General features: G+C 48.1%; 1 protein-coding gene and 1 pseudogene across 1 annotated transcript in view; both read right to left on the bottom strand.

The window, feature by feature from the left end:
* Window positions 1-8,701, bottom strand: part of LOC142586236 (thromboxane-A synthase-like) — a 69,139-nt gene extending 60,438 nt beyond the window's left edge. Inside the window, exons 1-3 of the mRNA XM_075697487.1 lie at window positions 8,674-8,701; window positions 7,660-7,763; window positions 441-610 (exon numbers count right to left, since the gene is read on the bottom strand). Coding sequence (XP_075553602.1) covers window positions 441-610; window positions 7,660-7,763; window positions 8,674-8,701 — 302 coding nt within the window. The remainder of the gene's footprint in view (window positions 1-440; window positions 611-7,659; window positions 7,764-8,673) is intronic.
* Window positions 8,702-11,846: 3,145 nt separating this feature from the next.
* Window positions 11,847-19,744, bottom strand: part of LOC142586235 (thromboxane-A synthase-like) — a 41,952-nt pseudogene continuing 34,054 nt past the window's right edge.

Here is a 19,744-nt window from a genome sequence, read left to right as displayed (position 1 = left end):
ACGTGGAAGTCAGCGAGGCTCAACTCAGAGCGAGAATTGTAAATAATCGGAATCCGGGCGCTTTGGAGGCCAGGCGGATCAAGAACACTACAGCGGTGGTGGTACTTTTCGAGGGAATGAGGGTGCCCAACTGCGTGTCATGCGGCGCGAGCATGTTTCGCTGCACGCTCTACCGACGCCACACCGAAGTCTGCTACTGTTGCGGAGGACTGGGACACCGGGCTGACGTGTGTCCCAACCCGGGAAGCAAGTGGTGTCGCACCTGCGGCAAACGATTGCCAGCGGAAGATCACCAGTGCGATCCGCAATGCACGTTGTGCGGTGGCCCGCACCCCACAGCGGCCAAAGAGTGTAGGGACAAATTTCAAGCTCCATATATCGTCACAAGAAGACGGCGGCAGTGGCGTCGACGCGCCGAGCAGCTGAAGCTGGGAACCGACGTCATCACGGCGGGCGGCAGAAGCCGCTTGCGTACGCCAGCTGTGCAGGATCGCAGCACCGAAAGAAGCCGTTCTCGCACGCCAGCTGCGTAGAAGCACGGTGCAATCAGGCAGCGCTCCAGATCAAGAGGGCGCTCGGTGTCCAGCGTGCGGATCCAGGAGGAGCCTACCTGGGCGGATCGTGTCAAAGGGGAGAAGAAGGAGCTACAGAGACCCACGGAGGTAACGCGGTCGGCTTCGCCAGAGCATGGTAGTGGGTCACACGTGGACGCATTACTTAAAGAAGTTAAGGAGCTTAGAGAGGAGGTACGCCGACTCAAAGCCGCCAAGGCAAACCCAAAGTCCATTGAAATAGAGGCGAGCGACCAGACGCCACAGGTAGTCGAACATATACCCCGCGTAGGACTCACTAAAGAGCGACTCGGAAACGTCTGAGGGAGAGGTCCAGCAAAGAAAGATGTTGGAGGAACTACTAAGGATAAGTAGAGAAAATCAGGAAAGCGTAAAGCTTTTGGTCCAAAGAGCGACCGTACTAGAAAAAAAGGCGGCGATTAAGGCCAAAGCCAAGGTCCGAGCGCAAATCAAGGCAGTGAATCACTCCGAGGTTGCTCCGGCTGTGGCGCAAGGTATGTTGTTGTAGCATCATGGCGGGCGATCACAAAGAGCTGGTAATATGGCAGTGGAACTGCGCTAGCTTTCAAAGGTGCTAGGCTCCGCTACGGCAACTTTTGGCGACTGAGGTAGAAAAACCGCAGACTTTGTTATTACAGGAGACACTATGTAACGGCCCTACCCTTTCTGGCTTCAACACTGTGTCGGTCAGGAACGAGGGAGGCAGAGGACTAGCTACGATGATAAAAAAAAATCTAGCCTTTATTGAACATTCAATCCAATCTGGACGGGGTAAGATGGAGGCCCTTTTCGTGGAGGTTATACCGCACGAGCGTCTCAAGCAGAGCGTCTTTGTGCTTAATGTCTATAGCCCGCCGTCGGACCAGAGACAGACGTTTAACTCCCTGCTTAGGAAGGCGACGTCGATAGCCAAACACTCTCCTCTGATAGTTGCTGGGGACTTTAACGCCCCTCATAATGCATGGGGCTACGCCAGATGGACTGTAAAAGGAGAGAACCTGGCGAGGATCCTGGATGATCTTGCATTTTCAGTAATCACGGACCCAGGGTTCCCCACTAGGCTGGGCACGTCAGTTGCGCGAGACTCAATGCCTGATTTGGCCTGTGTAAGTAACGTAGGTAACGTAACGTGGGCCAATAAGCAGGAGAACCTGGGCAGTGACCACTTCATAGTAGCGGTAAAATTAACGGTGGACACCCGACCGGCCAGGGTATTTCGAGTCACGGACTGGGAGGAGTTCAGGAAACTTAGGAAGCAGCGAATGAGCACATTTTCCTCGTTTGACGCGGCTATGGAATCGCTAACGGAGGACGTCGAGAGGGTTAATAAGGTAGTACAAACAGAAGCGGAGGTCCTAAGAATGGATCCGAACCTAGCGGATCTCTTGGAGGCGAAATCGTCAATTCTGATGAGGTGAAAAACACAAAGGTTAAATCGTAGCCTGAGGAAAAAGGTTGCGGAGCTTAATAGAGAGATCGAGAGATATTTCGCGGAGCTCAATAGGCTACAATGGGATGAGGTCTGCGCGGCAGTAGACGGGTCCATGCGCTCAGGAGGGAAGTGGAACCTCCTCAAGCACTTCCTGGGTGACGCGCAGACAAAGCATAATCAAAGGCAAACACTTAGTAAAGTCATACACCAGCACAAACGGGAGGGAGGTAGTGAAGAGTCACTTTTGAATGTGATCGCGGATAGATACCTTCCTATAGGGCCGACACAGGAAGAGGATTATGCGCAGATCGAGTGCGCGACGGTAGAGGTACTGGACGCGGCTTTCACAGAATCGGAGATCAGGGCGGTGATCTACAATTTAAACTGCAGATCGGCTCCGGGTCCGGATAAAGTTTCCAACAGGCTATTACGAAACCTGGACGATAAAGCAGTGGGACTACTAACTAAGGAGGTCAACAGGGTATGGGAGACAGGATAGGTGCCTGACGGATGGAGGTCGGCTATAGTGACACTCAACCCTAAACCAGGAAAACCCCTTCATTTGGACAACATGAGGCCAATATCACTAACCTCGTGCATAGGCAAGGTAGCAGAGCACGCGATCTTGAACAGGGTTTCCGGGTACATAGAGCGCAGAAGCATCTTCCCACATAATATGGTTGGTTTACGGCCCGGCCTATCGACACAGGAGGTTATGCTAATGCTAAGGAAGGAGATTTTTGATAGCGGCACCCGGGACGTGAGAGGAATTCTCGCCCTGGATCTCAATAAGGCGTTCGACACAGCGTTTCATAGATACATTCTGCAAGCCACGGCCGGGATAGGCCTGGGAGTCAAATTCCAGGCCTTTGTCAGGTCCTTTCTCATGAATAGAACTGCTACTATTCAGGTGGGGCAGATACGGCCGAGCGTGTACGGATTGGGAGCTCGGGGTACCCCTCAGGGATAAGTCACCGCGCCACTGCTCTTCAATATAGTCGTGAAGGGTCTATCAGATAGGCTGGGCGGCCTCCAGGGCATAGGTCACGCACTTTACGCAGATGACATCACGATCTGGGGCCCAGGGGGCTCCCTAGCTTAAATGGAGCAAGCTCTACAAGCGGCCTTGGACGAGACGGAGGCTTACCTCGCGGACACAGGTCTCAAGCTGTCTACGAGTAAATCGGAGCTGTTGCTTTACAGACCCGCAAGGCAAGGGGATCGGGATAGATCCCCTTGCCAGCTACCTCTACCAGCTACCCGTGGCATTATACGCGAATAATGGGCAGAAAATTCCTAGAGTCGACTCAGTTAAGATCCTAGGCCTGCTCATAGACGCGAGGGGCTGTAATGCCAGAACAATTACCCACGTTACAGCCAAAACGGAGAATATGTTGCGGCTAATTGCTAGGGTGTCCAAACGAAAGAAGGGGTTAGGTGAAGACAACCTCCTTCGGATGTACAACGCGTTCCTCATGAGCCATATTAACTATGTGGCGTCAGCTCTAGTGTGGACAAAAACGGAAAAGGCCAAATTAAATACACTCATGCGCAAGAGCATCAAGAAAGTGCTAGGCTTGCCTATTGCCACGAACTCCGAAAGGCTAGATCAACTCGGTATGCACAATAGCATAGACGAGATCATAAAGGCACAGGTCACTGCCCAGGCGGTTAGGCTATCGTCGACCCAAGCTGGCAGGCGAATTCTCGACGAGGTTGGCAAGGCCCCTAGGATAATGGAGGACCGGCGCTTAACATTGACACGAGAAACGAGGGCGACCTACCTGGTGAGGCCCTTCCCGCGGAACGTACATCCAGAGCATAACGAGGATAGACGTAAAGCCCGTGCACGAGCCATATTGAAGAAAGTTAGAGATGACAGACACTCCGCGGTCTTTGTCGATGCGGCGCAGTACGGGAACAGGAGAGTGTTCGCGTTGTCGGTTGTAGACGGGCGGGGGGTGCTTCGCTCCTCGGCCGCGGTCAGAGCGGCCACCGCGAGTATAGCAGAGCAAATTGCGGTTGCGCTGGCCTTGTGTGACCCAGAGCGTTCCTACATTTACACTGACTCGAGAGACGCAATCAGAGCTTTCGAGTCGGGTAACCTCGCACGAGAAGCGGCCTCTATTTTAGAGAAAAGAGCTTGCCCCGGTTTTCATTATATCACGTGGTTCCCCGCACACATGGGGACGAACGTTCTCGATGGCTTCCCAAACCTCAACGAGCTTGCTCACGACCGTGCGCGAGAACTCACGCGCCGCGACGGTCTGGAGGTTCCGGAGGGGCAGGAAGGGACTCAGCAAAACGATCCACTCCTCACATTTAATGAAATTACTAAACATTACCAACTTGGTCGGAGAATTTATCCTCTGCCTCACCCGAAGCTCAGTAGAGGTCAGTCAGCTACACTTAGAATGCTGCAGACGGGATCTTTCCCGTCGCGGGGATTCCTCAGTAGGATGTACTAGGATGTGGACCCTAGTTGTCCCGACTGCACTGAAACCTTTTGCTCAATGGCTCACATGCTCTGGCGATGTCCCGCGTTGCCTAACGACTTCCTCTCCAGCGAAGCCGAATGGGAGAAGGCCATCACAAGCACGGTACTCGGAAAGCAAGCCCAGGCTATCCAGAGGGCCCAGGAAAGAGCGGAGCGTCGCGGCGTTCTGTCCTTTACGTAGGCGCGGCCAGCGGCTACAATGGCCTCCCGTTAGGAGGTCCTGACAGTAGCTCCTCAGGAATAAATAAAGTTCGTCGTCTGTCTGTCTGTCTGTCTGTCTGTCTGTCTGTCTGTCTGTCTGTCTGTCTGTCTGTCTGTCTGTCTGTCTGTCTGTCTGTCCGTCCGTCCGTCCGTCCGTCCGTCCGTCCGTCCGTCCGTCCGTCCGTCCGCTGAATATTGTAAAGTACTACAGAAATCTTTCGACATACCTATAAGCCGACATTATAAGCACAGCTTTTATTGTTTTATATACATCAGAGATATACGCTCGCTGGCATTGCATTGTCGGTGAGAATTAAATTATTATAGCCGGCCCGACGATCTATAAAACATGGAAATAAATCGTAATTATGCTTATCATTAAAGCATCCGCACAGTACTGCGCCCCTCTTTTTTTCACTCATCATCTTACGCTCCAACGCAAGGCCGAAACAGTGTTTAGGCATTACTGATTGTTCACACCGCAGTCACTACAAGGGAAAGCTTCAAAGAAAAACGCACCAACTCTTAATTATAGAAAGCTCCATTTGTGGTCAGCATCTCACAAGCTGCGTGAAATTACCGCGAACGTTGCCTTGGGTAGGCCACTTCGGGCATTTGCCCATGTAGTTGCTATTCTGACGCATTTCTCTTGACTCCTCGCAGCGGCTAAGTAGCTTGCCGTTTCGGTAGTGAACACGAGGTAGCGGATTCGATGCCCTGCCGCGGCGCGACGTTCCGTTCGATTCCGGCCAAGTGGGTGCTACATAGTCGTGGTGACCACATTCTGAAGGGACCTCAGACCTCCGGTACGGCGTTCTGGTGTGTTGGTGCGGCGTCTGGCGCGTGCGAGGCTGAAGAATAGCGATGGTGGAGCGCCGTGTGCATGCCTTGGGCACCCGCCGTGCTTGTTTGCAACAGAATCAGCGCTAACGTGTTTCCACTTCCGGTCCGCAATCACTCTGGTGAGCGGCTCAGCGTACTCAGCATCGTTGCAATCCGGATTGGAGCGCGGCCGAAACCAGTCGAATTTACCATTATGGCGCGTACGACTGTTTGCTACCGCACTCCGAGAAGATTAGCAAAGATACGAGGCACTCTCAGGAGTGGGAACAGAGAGAGCGTGCCCGAGCCGAACTCGAAAAAGGGGTGCCATCGAAACACAAAGGACGCGCACACAGGCTGGTAGCACGCTGGTGCCACCTGTTTCAAGTTTATCATGCACCAACTGGCCCAATAGCTTGTGCTAATGCACCGAACCGAACGTTTAGCTGGCTCCTACTTCTTCTCGTTTAGCTCGTCAACCTGGCTCCTCTAATTGCTCTGGAATAGCAGTCTGAGGAACCAGGTGACCGGAATTCTGCAAGGTCTCCGCTGCGATGCGAACTCAAAAGTGAGAGCGCCTCCAAGCGCTGTGAACCTTAACGCAGCGCTCCGTATGAACCAGGCTAATGTGCTTCGTGCAGTCGATTTTGAGCAGCCGAATGTATACATCGAGCTGATAAAGTTCTCGAAAGCGACCATTTGAATGTATACCTTTGTCTCACTGCGTACTTGTTCTGAGTGGTCATGACCTCTGTCGTTTAGCGGCTGAAAGCTGCGACAATGTCAATTAAAGCGGCAGAAAACCTTTTATGCCACATTAAAAAATTATGAGGAGAGACAGCACGGAAAACAAATTGCGATTTTGTGCGGATGTCATCATCCACCACCGGAAGAGCCCTTATACAGCAGCTGTTGGTTGGTGTTGCATTTATTGGTTTTTATCTCTCGTTTCCCCGCTACGTGCGCCAGAGTTCGGCTGAGCAGCAGCTAGGGGCCAGGCACTGTGGCAAAACCACGCTGTTCAAGCTCGCGCGAGAAACCATGGCTAAGTGCTTCGCTGACCATGTTCCTAAGCGAAATGTATTGACTAGATCCTGTTATCTCATGCTAGACATCGCCTTATACAGGAACGAAAGCGCTATCGACCTTTTCAAACAACAAACTTTAGAGAGCCTACAGATATTTTGTGTACTTTTTAGAGGTGGCTTTCTTTATTTAGGCATTTCTTTACTATATGAGGTCTACGCACTGCCTGTAGACAAAAGTCGTTAACAAGTACTACTCTCTTAGTCAATTTCGTTTATAGAGTTTCGTTTATATATATCACTCGAGAAAAAAAATGTCGCAGTTTCTCTGGAAAGGTGAAGCATCGATTGCGATAGCAAGTTATTACACAGCTATACGAAATCAGGATAGAAGCTTTATCGGCAGTATAAGGTTGTAAGCATTCGCTTAGTAGCTGAGTTAACAAGCGTGGTGTCACGCGCGCTCAGATGAACATGAGCACATCTCGCTGCTCGATGACTGCGGAAACTCGCTGCCAAAACACTCGAGGGAGAAAGCGCGGCAGCAGCAGCGAGCGAATTGACCTCCGTTCTGTCTCTCGCTTCAACGCGAACTAAACATCGAAAACACAGCGTATACGAAGCTGCCGGCCCTCGGCGCATGCACTGTGTCCCCATCGCAGATCGCTTTGAACGTCGCATCGGCACATTAAATAAATACTTGAAATACACTCAGAATAATACAGAATGTTTCAGCTAATTGGGCCACGTAATAATAATAAACAAAGAGGCGCTACGCGTGTTGAATTAGCGCAGTATTGTTCTAACCATATGAAGCGCGTCATGTTTGTTCAATCCGCCAAGCTGGGTAATTAACAAAGATTGCTGAATTAACTTTTAAAATATTAACTCTAGCGAAAAATTTTTGATACAAAAATTGTGGCGCTTGTTCAGAAACATCGGGTTGTTTCGTCTATGCTACGATAGCTGCCATGTTCATTTCTTTCCAGCCTTTATTTAAAGTGCGCGACAGACAGACGAGCAGAGAACATTATTTAGGTCCTGAGGTACGCTACCGCTCAAGGCGGTAGAGCAGCGGGCCGGTCCCACATCGGGGCGGGTAGGCCTAACCTCACCGCCGCGTCGCGGGCCCTCTGGACGGCCCTGTGTTGATGTAGAAGGGCTGAGCTCTTGAGCATGGAGCTCCACTCCACTTCGGTCGTGCGTTGATGACCCTGTAATGAGGGATCACATGCCAGAGCATGTGATCTAACGCACAAGCGGCGCCACAATCTGGGCATGTTGGATCAAGGCCTTCGACGAACTGGCTGTGGTAATCGAGACAAGGGTATGACCACGTTACTGCCGGTTAACGCGCCGCGCCTTTAGGGCCCTCAAATTTAAGTTGCACTAATTGGCAAAGGCTTCTCCGCGCGCAGAGGTCGATTGAACAGGCCATCGGTGACTGCGATGGACGTTAATTGACAAAATGGGCATACGGTCTTAGGAAAAAAAGTTCTTCAACGAAAATGCAGCTGCCACATGCGAATGCGATATTGGACAGAAGGCAGTGAAGCTTTGCTGCTGCCATGCCCGGGAGCACCATGATGCTGATACCAAATATCCTTCATCCTAGCCAATGAAACTTCGCAAAGAAAATCCTGAAGGTCATCAAGGATGTCGTTGACGCATCTTTCGTCTGTGAGCGTGTTATCAAAAAACACGGGGCCAATAATAGTGCCACCGTAAATGCCACACCACACATTAACCGACCACTGATATTGGTGATGTGTCTTCAAATCCCACTGAGGTTTTTCTTCGCTCCAATAGTGAGCGTTGTGGATGTTCACTTGGGCATTACGTGAGAAAGCAGCTTCATCGGGTCACAGTATTTTCTTGACAAAGCCTGGGTCCACTTCCGTTTGGATTATAATCCAGTTTGCAAAGTCCTTTCGATTTTGAAAATCGCGGGGCTTCACCATCTGGTGCAGCTGCACGTGGTACGGATGAAGTTGCCCCTTTCCCAAGTAGTCTCCACACTGAAGACTGACACTCCAGCTTCAGCACCCAAACTACGAACACTTGCATGTGGGCCTGAAGAAAACTTTGGCAGAATATCTGTTTCAGCGTTTCATATGCACTCACAATCGTCATTGAGCTCGGACGTGTACATGGATGCCAGCGTTGAAATAACTCAACTGCGTGCCTTCTATGTCCACTTGACGTACCTTGAGCCAAAACCATATCCGCTGTTTCCTCATTGGAGTGAGCCATATCTGCTGCACAACGTTGGTCACAGCCAAATAGCGTTGCTGCGGAGAACACGCAGGGATACGGGAGCCTGAGGAACACTGAATATATTGCCGTTGGCTGGGATAGGTTCAAAAGAGGTACATAAGATATGATATACATCCTGTAAACTGGAACAGCCTGCCGACGCACTCTCTCAGGGACTGACGCGCCGGTCACGGTGCACAAGTGTGAAGCCAGACGAGGCCACCCGATACGGCGAACACGACGCGATGCGCACGTGCCGGGAGCGAGATCAATAAGAACGTCTGGCAGACAGTGAGAAGGAGAGCAGACGGGGCCAGTGGGAAAAGAGTCATCGTCTGAAGAAGACATGCGTGATCTTCCTTGAATATAGCGAAGGTTTTTTATACCATTAGTTTTGTCCCCATGTGATTTATCCGCTGTTATTCGTACCCTAAAGTTTAAAGTTGTAGCATCGTCGTTCAATTCGAAAACTACTAGAAGGTCTTTTGCATACAAGGCCAGATTTGTAGCAGCCGTCGTCGTTTTCCATCGTCCTCACGTGCTTCGCCCTTTCCTTCTTTCAAGCAGAATCAAAATGCTGCTTTCGTCTTTTTTCTTTTTCGCGGCCTTAGACGCTTTATCGCTTCGGCAACGCTCGACCAGCAGCATACATTTGCACCGTCATGCGACAAGAGCCGCATGCCCAGATACCTACACCAGGCATAACGCCTTGTCACGGGCCAGTATCGCTGCAGCCGATCTTGTTCATCCATAGCACGCTTGAGAGCAGCGTAATAGCAGTGCCCAAGCGCCCCGTCACGTGGTATTTTTTCATATTTCGCGGGCTTTCTTTGGAACGCAGGAAAAAAGGACCGCGTGGGGGGGGGGGGAGGAAATGTGTCGTGTGCGAAACAATTTATTGAGAGGTTTCTAAAGCTGCTCTGTAACTTTGCGTATCACACTTGGGGTCTGCAGCCAGTACTTAAACAGTTGATTAATTAAATATAACTAATGCTTTAGTTACGGAGAAAATAAAAAAGTAGCCTGAGTATAGCTCTAGTCCAGTGCCAACATTATGCATTCGGTTCAACTCGCGTCCGGAGTGCCTTTCACTTTTAAAACTTTGGGTCAAGTTATGTGGGACAACCTGTATATATGCGTCATTTGAAACCTGACACGACAGGTCAGAAAGTCCATGTCACAGCCAGCGCCAGCAGAGTTGGTAAGCGGACATTGGTGTGAACTTATGGTGTCGGTATTGCTTATATGTGCGACGTTGATAACTAACATTGCTGTAATCGAGTCTAAGCAGAACTAATGCATTATATATATCCAATTGAGGTCGCCCTAGAGTACAATCGAAGAACCCTGCAAGGAATACGTAGTATCTAGAGAAACCAAGATAACTGTCTGGTTAGCAAGTGGTAGAAGCCCGCTACTGTATGCGGTAGCAGCGCGGTAGTATCGGGTTTCACAGTGTACGTTTTCTCAGCACAAATATTGATCTTCGAGGTGCCTTTGTATTTTTCGTCGTAGCGTTCTGCTACAGCGAGGTGGGCAATCTTTTTTTCTTTAGAACTGAGATGCCAGTACGGTGAACCTTACCGTAATGCGTGTAGTTTATTTAACAAGCGATGTATGCTTTCTACGTTTCCAGGAGCACAAACGAGAAAAATGAAAGAAAGCTTGGGCGCTTCCTATGCAGGCTCGGTATGCAGAGCCATGGCATCGAAGGCTATGGCGTGTTCTCCTCCGAATACGGCGGGAAGTTCGGGCACGGCCGTCTTTCGCTCTTTATCCCGCAGCCATTGCCACGGACTTCACCGCTTGGCATGCTAATTTAATTAAGAGAAAAAACGCAACACTCCACCGCGACTCAAAAAAGTAGATGGCAGCGCCGCAGGGTGATAGAAGAGCTCACTGCGCTTCATTCACACCCCACGGCCATTCTTGAGAGGCTTAACATCTTCTTCAGTGGAGGGGCGGTGGTGTGTTCAGCTTGATGGAAGAAAAGCTGGGAAGAGATACAACCAGAGTCATTGCAAATGTAGGCAACGATGCAGAATAGTAATAGAGGTTTTAAATACGAAAGTTAAGATCGAGATTACATAGGCAAAGGGCTAGATGACGGCAGATGTAGTAAAGCCTGACTAAATCAAGCAAGCTACGAAAGTAACCTTCGTCTGCTCACCTGCGTCTTTATGCTTTGAATTGTGCTTTCGTTTGCCATTAACAGGCTGGCGCCCATCGTGCCGTCGCGCTTTAGATTAAATAGTTGCGCCCTCAATCAAGCTGCTGTTACCTTCATGTACTGTCAATTTCTTGAAGCTATCGTTCATTTGCAGAATTATCGAAATGTGCTAGTCATTTAAGCTTTGTGGTCGCTCTAATGCGCGCTGTTTTGTACACGTGACGCAGCACTAACCGATCAGACTATCGAGGATTGGCCAAGTATCTGCACACACGCAGTGGTACCGAATGGCTAAATCAAAGAAAAATGAATAAATCAAAGAAACCTTTTGGATTAATATATTTAGCAATATGTTTAGGGGTTATGTGGAAAGTCCGTTTTATGTTACGCAGTACCTTTTCTACGGAGAGCTTACTTGGGCGACTTTGCGGGTAAGCATACAAGGGTGACCGAACCCGTACGCTGGTATACTTGCAATCGGCGCATTTATTTATTTATTTATTTATTTATTTATTTATTTATTTATTTATTTATTTATTTATTTATTTATTTATTTATCGGGGAGGGGAGGGGAGGTAAAACAAAGAAGAGCCCAGGTGTCAAACTCATTCTGAAGGCCTCCGTTATGTCGTCTCTCGTAGCCTGCCTCTGCAGCCGAAACCACACACTGCTACTGCTACTGTTTAGCGCAAGCAGCAGGGAAATTTTTAAAGGCGTGCGAACTGGGGGTTGGGTCAGCGCGTGTGTCGGAGATATAGCACTACGCTTGTTGACGCACAAATCGTCGAACCTGCATTTCTTCTCGATAGACTTTCCGTATCACAAACGCTCATGCGCAACATTGACAGGAATTTTATTGACTCAGCCAGTATCGCACAAAGCACACACAGTGCGAAAGTCGTGCTGACTGATACTTGCTTGCGCAGTTTCGTTTAAGCATAAGGACTATTCGGAGACTGAAAGTATCTAGATTGCCGTCAAGCATCTACATAAAATTAAAAAAAAACCGCAGCGCACTATTTGGCCGCGCAAATGGACTTTGACGCCCCTATACCTCTTCCCGTTCTTATCAGTGCTGTGCATAACCGTAAGTGCGATCGACGAAATGCGGTAGATAACACGGCAGCTGATATTCGGCTGCAATGAGTGGGTTTATCCAAAGTACGACTAGCAGTGCACAAGGGAGGTATCGTTTCTTGTCACTTCTTAGAAGCACCATGGTCCTTCAGCGGCACCACCCTCACTACGACGCCTTTCTTGATCTTCAGCACAATTGGATTCATATCGATGGTTGGTGGATCCTGTAACAGAGAATGGGTTTCGTTTATTCGAAATAAAGAAATTTTAAATTTTAATATGTGTCCAACATAGGGAAGGTAAGGTTTAATGGAGTCCGGGTTGGGAGCTCTACGCCACCGGCTACGCCGATGCACTCACGGTGAAAACATGTTTGCTTAAGGAAAGCAATTATTAGCGACTCGCCCAGCTAGTTACCGTACCAAAGAAATTAATACACGCAACAACATTCTATTGATGATAATAACCAAGAGTGCCTTATTATGCGCAAGGAGTAACACGTAGGCGAGAAAAAGAACACGAGACAACATCAACGAACAGTCACGTCGCTTGTAATCAACCCTGATGTTTTGAACAGACGTCCTTACTAATGACGTCTACCAGCTGATCACGTTATTACATTGATGTTTATTTATTTATTTTGTTACAAACGCCCACTGCACCCGAGTTGGGCATTATCGTTGGGAGGGGGGGGGGGGTTAATTACAAACATAAACGTCAAAGATTGAACTTCGCGAAAAACAGCGTCATACCAGTTATCGTATCAAAAATACAATCATCCATATTAGAGAGAAAGACAACACATCCAATACCAAAAACATCCGATTATAAAATTTGTTACACAATGCATAAAACGGCGCACTGGAAATATTGTCTAAAACAGATTCATGTAAAGTTCTCTATGGCAGATGAAAAATTGGGTGCAGACACTATCTCATCCGGTAGCAAGTTCCATTCTGCAATTGTTCGCGGAAAGAATGAAAACTTAGATACATTAATACGACCTTGGTAGGCCCTTATTTTCTTGGAATCGTCGCGTCTCTAAGACTCATAATAAGGTGATTTTAAATATTTGTTCTTATCGATTCCTGTGCTACCGCTGTTAATGTTGTGTAAAAGCTTTAACTTGATTATTTTTCTGCGTGTGGACAGCACCTTGCAGCCCAGATTTTCTCTGATTTGCGAACCTCTAATTCTGTAGTCATAGACGCCCGTGACGAATCTTGCAGCCCTTTTCTGAACACGCTCTAACTTATCTTCAAGAACGTTTGTGAAGGAGTCCCATGCTGCGCAAGCGTATTCTAACACCGGCCTAATATTTGTATGATACAAAGCTTCCTTCAAAGGTTTGGGCGCATATTTGAAGTTCCTCTGGAGAAGGCGCAAAGGCGGCACGCTTAAGCGCTTGTTATGTCAACGTGGGATGTCCAGCCTAATGCCGCCGTTAAAGTGACGTAGGTATTTGACTTCGTCAACGCACTGCACTAAAACATTATTTAGAGAGGATGAACTAGACACCTTTTTTATTTTTCTTCCTAAATTGAACATTATAACACTTTGCTACGTTCAAATCCATCGTCTATTTAGCACACCAGGAACAATTTTTTTCGAGATCAAACTGCAACACACTCGTATGTTCGGCAGATAACACAGGATGGTACACAACGCAACCATTCGCATACAGTCTGATATTCGAAACACGGCCTTCACTTAAATCATTGATGAAGATAAGGAACAGCAACGGCCCAAGGACCGACCCTTGAGGCACACCTGATAAGATATTAACCGTTCTCGACGTCGCACCGTTCACAACCTCTTTATGCTGCCGTTTATACATATAATCTTCAAGCCAAGCGTAAAGTGAATCGGGGAGGCCAAGAAATGACAGTTTGTGCAAAAGTAAGTCATGCGGGACTACGTGAAACGCCTTTCGTAAATCAATAAAAACAGCATCTATCTGTGTGCTATATTGTTAAAGCCGATAGCAACGTGATGTATGAATTGAGTAAGTTGAGTGGTACAAGATAATCCCATGCGAAATCCATGCTGGGTCGGGATGAAAAAATCATGGTCATGAAGATGCTTAATAGGGAGTTTTAGAATAGGGGCCCCAATAGTTTGGGGCCCCAAAGAGCTTTGCGGGTGTTAGCGTTGGGACACGTAGGAGTGAAGAGTTTTAGAATAGGGTTTTACGTTTGCGGATAGCGTCTTGCGCTGACAGCGCCACTACGGCGTCAAAGAAAAGCTATTAGAAATAATTAAATAAAATATACCATTGTATGATAGGAATAATAATTTTGACTTGCGTGTATTCGCGTTTAATTACAATTTAGAGGTTATTCTGTAAGCAGCAAACAGTTAGTTGCGCTTAGTTTTGAGCAAACCAACTTTACTAGCCTTCACCAGCCAAGCTTAGCCGTGTTAGGCCTACGAGCCATAAAATCCACAATCGAATTCAATATCAGCGGCGTCTAATGAGTTAATCTTCATAACGCACGCTAGTTGAGAGAAAGCGATAACCGCAGTCACTTCTCCTAGCTTGCGAACTTCACGCGTTACCGCGAATCGAACCCAGTTTTGTGCTAGGGTGAGCCGTCGCTTCGATGGGTGCCGCCATGTTTGCCGACGCAAAACTTTTGGGGCCGCTATTTGGGCTCCCGCTAAATCGGTGAAATAGCGTTCGCAACGCAAAACCCAAACGCAGTTTGCGTCTTGCGCATGCGCAGTGGCTTCGACGCTATTTCTTTGGGGCCCCTATTCTAAAACTCTCTAATAACACCATAGAAATAACATGTTCTAGTCTTTTACAACAAATAGATGTCAAAGACACCTGTCTGTGATTGCTTGCCAAATCACGACAACCACTTTTATATATAGGAGGCACATTGGAGTCACTAGGTAATCTTTGAGAACTTATTGACTTGGTAAATAATACAAGTAAGATAGGCGAAATACTGTGGGAACAGCGCTTCAAGATGTGATTTGGTATACCATCTGGACCATGAACAGAATGTGGAATAATGTTGCACAACAAAGCCTTAATTCCAGCCTCATTTAGAACGATGTCGTGCATTTAAGGTAATTGTTCGTATAATTCAGGCACCGGAGTATGACGACATGAGGTGAAGACGGAGTGAAAATATTCGTCAAAGCAATCAGCTTTCTTTTTTGGGTGTGTGCATCAGTTGACATATCACTTTCATGCGGGAGAGCCGGAACGCCAACACTGTCTTTTCTGTTGCTTTCGACATACGGCCATAACTACTTAGGATTAGATCTTAGGACTAGAAATATTAATACATGGATATAAAGGAGATATTTGGTATTGAAGCGGCTGCCCCCTCATTACATTACTTGGTCCATAATACGCGTAGTAGCGATACACCGGTGACAGCGTGGCAATGTTTCAGGACACTTCTCACAGACAAGAATTTTCATTTTTTATTTCTTCATTACATACTTCAGATCCAATTGGCGGCTTCAAGCAGGATGTACAAAGAAAAAAAACATTGACAACATTGCAGACAAGTTACAGAATGCGAAGATTTGATACTTACATTAAGCAGAGCAGTTGTCTACCTCTTATATGGGGTGTTTTCTTTTTGTTCTTTACCGTACAGAATTTTTAATATTTGCCAGTGACAGGTAGCGTAATTCTAATCATTCAGCAGCATTACTCAAAGAGGCAGACATTACTCGAAAGAGAACTTGAAATGAATAAGTGGCAGATGAAGAAATATGATCTAATATTGTTTTAATTACTTTATAGCACATAGTGCAATTTACGAATTACAGCCGGCGAGTTCGCGAGCCGATCCACTTGAAACCTATTTTCAGTATGGCACTAGTTTCCAGGTATTCATTCACAAAGTGTGTGAAGAAGTACGCGGGTGTTCCAGTTACTCTTGAGCTTCAATGCATAAAACGGCGGTTTGAAAAACAGGAAGTGAGCGGAACAATAGCATTTTTACTTCAAGTTCCACGGCGCATATCTCGAGACCCGTGCTAACCTTAAAAGTCGTTCTCAGTGGATATGCCTTGCAAACTCACAGGCTACAAATCGTAAATTGCAATATCCGCCATGAAGTAACTAACTACATAAATTAATTAGTCAATTTCGCATTTCGATTTCTCGTGCGTGTAATCTCTGCCGCTTCCAGTAATCTCGTTGAAGGAGCCCAGTCACGATATTTTCTACAAACAACTTTTTTAAAAATTATATACGGTCCTAAAAAAAAACACCCCGTACAGCTGATAAACTCCTCAATGAGCTCAACCTAGCAGCGTTAGTGAAGCGTGGGGGATAATCCAGACAAAGGGGCTGCGCTTGCCTCAATTTGGTGGATACGAGAATGTTCCCCAAGGTTGAAGCGTGTTTGTTAGCACGAAGCAAGATGCTTGGACTGCTGGCAGTTTCACTCGAGCTCTTGTTTCTGGGACTGAACCATCATTTCCCGCAGAAAAAAAAATTGTTTAACAACGGTAATCAAACCAGCTCCGTTCGCGACGCGTCCATAATCGCGGCTGTTGCCAGAGTACGGGAAGGCTCGAGCTCGCTTCTTCCCGACGCCGCCCCGGATGCGGGAGCCGCCGGGGACCTTCTCCGTAGGCGTCGCCGCCACTGGGAGGCGGCTATCAGAAGTTCAGAGCTGACAGACCAGCTCTGGGCCGTCCGGCAAGCCGAACGTGCCGCTCGAGTCCAAGGACTTCGAGCCGTCACCTGAGGCCACCACAGCGAGAACTGCCGGACTATAATAAAGTTTCTTCTTCTGCAGATGAAATCAGACAGACAAGAAATAACGGGGTTCCAACGAAGTATTGCAGCAGTGGGCAGGAAAGAAGGCTAGAGGTCTACAAAACCGAGCATACAACGAATTGACAAAGAGAAAATCAGACATCCACCTTTTCGTAGCAATTGCTACAAAGGAAACCCATACGGGTTCCTCGAAAGAAAATCCTCGCATTGTCTTTCGAGGAACCCGTATGGGTTTTCTATGTAGCAATTGCTACGAACGGGTGAATGCCTGATTTTCCCTTCATTAATTACTTCTTTCCACCTTGCGGGTTTCCGCAGAACTATTACGGCTAGCATGCAACAATTCAAGCCGAATTAACGACCCTCTTTCTTCGAGGCACCAGCTTATGGAAAGCTCATGCAATAATCATTTTCCATTTGTAAGCAGCAATTATTCTGGATATCTATGATGATTCTTTTCATATCTATGGTGTGACTGCTTCTGTAGAAAAGACATATATTTATGCTCGTATAATGGCTTGAGGTCCGTTTGAGGAAGTGGTTAAGGGGACGAGAAATCAGGCTAGTGTTGGCTCACTATGGAGGTTTCATATGAGAAGCTCCATAGTGACTTAAGTGCCTCTCTCACTTCAGCTCGTGGTCGCTTCTAGTTCTCGAAGGACGTCCCCGCCCTGGGCCGGTGTTTGTCTTGGAATGTCTTTAGTGCTGCGTATTCCCACAGGAGAGATAAACATTTAGTCACCTTCCTTGAACGCGCATAACATTTCATCTGCGCTGGTGATGGCAGGCTGTTGGCGTCATTGTGTTGCTGGCGCCACTTCCATAGATAAACTATGTCTTGCGCAATGGTGCAATCGGTTGTGATATTGGTTACGAGAAAGTTTACACAACGGAATAACCGCTGGAAATTACGGAGAAATAATCGATCAATCGCCTAACCTGTCCTGTTTTAAAATGCTATTTGTAGGCTTTTTCTGGCCTCAGTGGCCTGCTGCTCTCGTGCGCTTCCCGCTCTGTCTCCCACAACCTCGAGAGTCACCTGGTGGTGCTCCGATGCGTTCTCAAACTTTTCCTTCCGGACCTCGCCGCGTTTCGTGACCGTGGGCGCTGCTGCCTAGCTGTTGCCTTGCCGAATAGGCGAACCAATAACAGTGGAGCACGCGTGCCGCCAAATGCAGCACCACATTCTCGCCTCCTCACATTCGCGGCAGGCGGCGGCGCCGACCGTGCGGCGGAAACATCGATCGAAGCATCGATTGAAACATCGAAGCATCGATTGCGATAGCAAATTAGTGGAAAGCTAACTGTACGAAGTAAGGATATAGTAATTTTATCGGCCGTATAAACATTTAAACGTAGGCACACCAACTAAATTAACAAGCATGGTGGCACGCGCACACAAGCAAACGAACACATTTCACTCGATGACCGCGGGAACTCGCCGTCAAACGCTGCAGTGAGGAAACGCGGCAGCAGAAGCGAGCGGACCGACCTTCTTGCAGCCGTTCGCATCAACGCGAACTAAGCCTCGAAAACATAGCGCTGCACGGACTCTGTACCCGTCGCAGATGGCTTTAAAGTTGCAGCGAGAGAACGCAGCTGCAGTAGAACGCACCTCCTTCTCTACCCTCACCCCGAACCCTTGCGCGCGAAGGAAGGCGCGCGCTTCCTCCCCTCTTCCGTCTGTTGCGTGCGCGATATTGAGCCGCGATCGCCAGCTCACCCTCGCATGCTTTCACTCGCACATGCAGCATACGGCGCGTGGCAACGATTTTATTGCCCTTGGACTTTATACGGAGCCTCACGGCGACGCCGACCCCAGAAATGCACCTGAAATGTCCATATAGTTGTTATCGCAATAAAATAACCAGAAATCTCCCTTTCGCGCATCAGCGCCTGCACGGTAATGAGGAAGTAAACGCTTCTTGTAGATACATATCTATATACTGAATTCAAATGGGGCTGTGTACCTATGCGCATGCTGCTTCTGGAACCATGATGTATTCAAGGCGTCCGTCATACTCTCTCGTATTCAGCAGCTCTGCTTAACAAAAAGCACGGTATAATTTGTGTGCGCCCGCACTTTTGCGTGCGTGCGTGCGTGCGTGCGTGCGTGCGTGCGTGCGTGCGTGCGTGCGTGCGTGCGTGCGTGCGTGCGTGCGTGGGTAGCTGTACTCGTGTTTCGACTCTTTATGCACTCACACAAAAGCTCGTTGTGTATAGATTCCAATTCGTCAGATCTGCTGCATTTTTATACTCACGTTTCTCGGCGGGTTCTCTCAGACAGTATTTGTGCGCAGCAGCGCGTCACTTCCATGCATGTGAAAACACTGACCCTATCTGTGTGGTAACTCACCTTCTCGCTGTTTTCTGTCTTCTCGAGCCGGTACTTCCGCAGTATGTGAGCGAATGTATACCGCAACTCCATGTACGCGAAGCGCATTCCGATGCAGTTGCGGGGGCCGTTTCCGAAGCCCTGCATGGCCATTGAGTTGATCTTCGACTTGTTTTCTGGCAAGAACCTGGTGGTAAATAAGAATGTTTGTACAGCATGTTATAGAGAAGGAACCTTCAGCGCTGTAGGCCCGCATTGGAGAAGAAACCTGGTACCTTATCAAAAAGAAATGTTATTTTTCAGTGTTCCATATTTTTGTCGCAGGAGCACGTACAAATTCCTAATTACGCCATGCGGAAAGGTCATCTGGCCACTTAACGCTGAGGCGAACACGTCCACATTCATCCCTCAGCCACCCCCCCTTTCCCCTTCGCCCTTTCAATAAAGTTTACCACCACCACCACCACCACTACCATCCACATTCATGACTTACGGTCGAGCTGAACATGGCAAAACAAAACTTATTTAAATATAGTTATGAGCCATCTATCTGGCGGACGAAGAGCAAGTGGCTGCAGTTGGAGAGAACGAGCTGTGTTTC

Source organism: Dermacentor variabilis, chromosome 6, assembly GCF_050947875.1.
Source record: "Dermacentor variabilis isolate Ectoservices chromosome 6, ASM5094787v1, whole genome shotgun sequence".
NCBI lineage: Eukaryota > Metazoa > Arthropoda > Arachnida > Ixodida > Ixodidae > Dermacentor > Dermacentor variabilis.
This window is presented reverse-complemented; position numbering and strand designations above follow the sequence as displayed.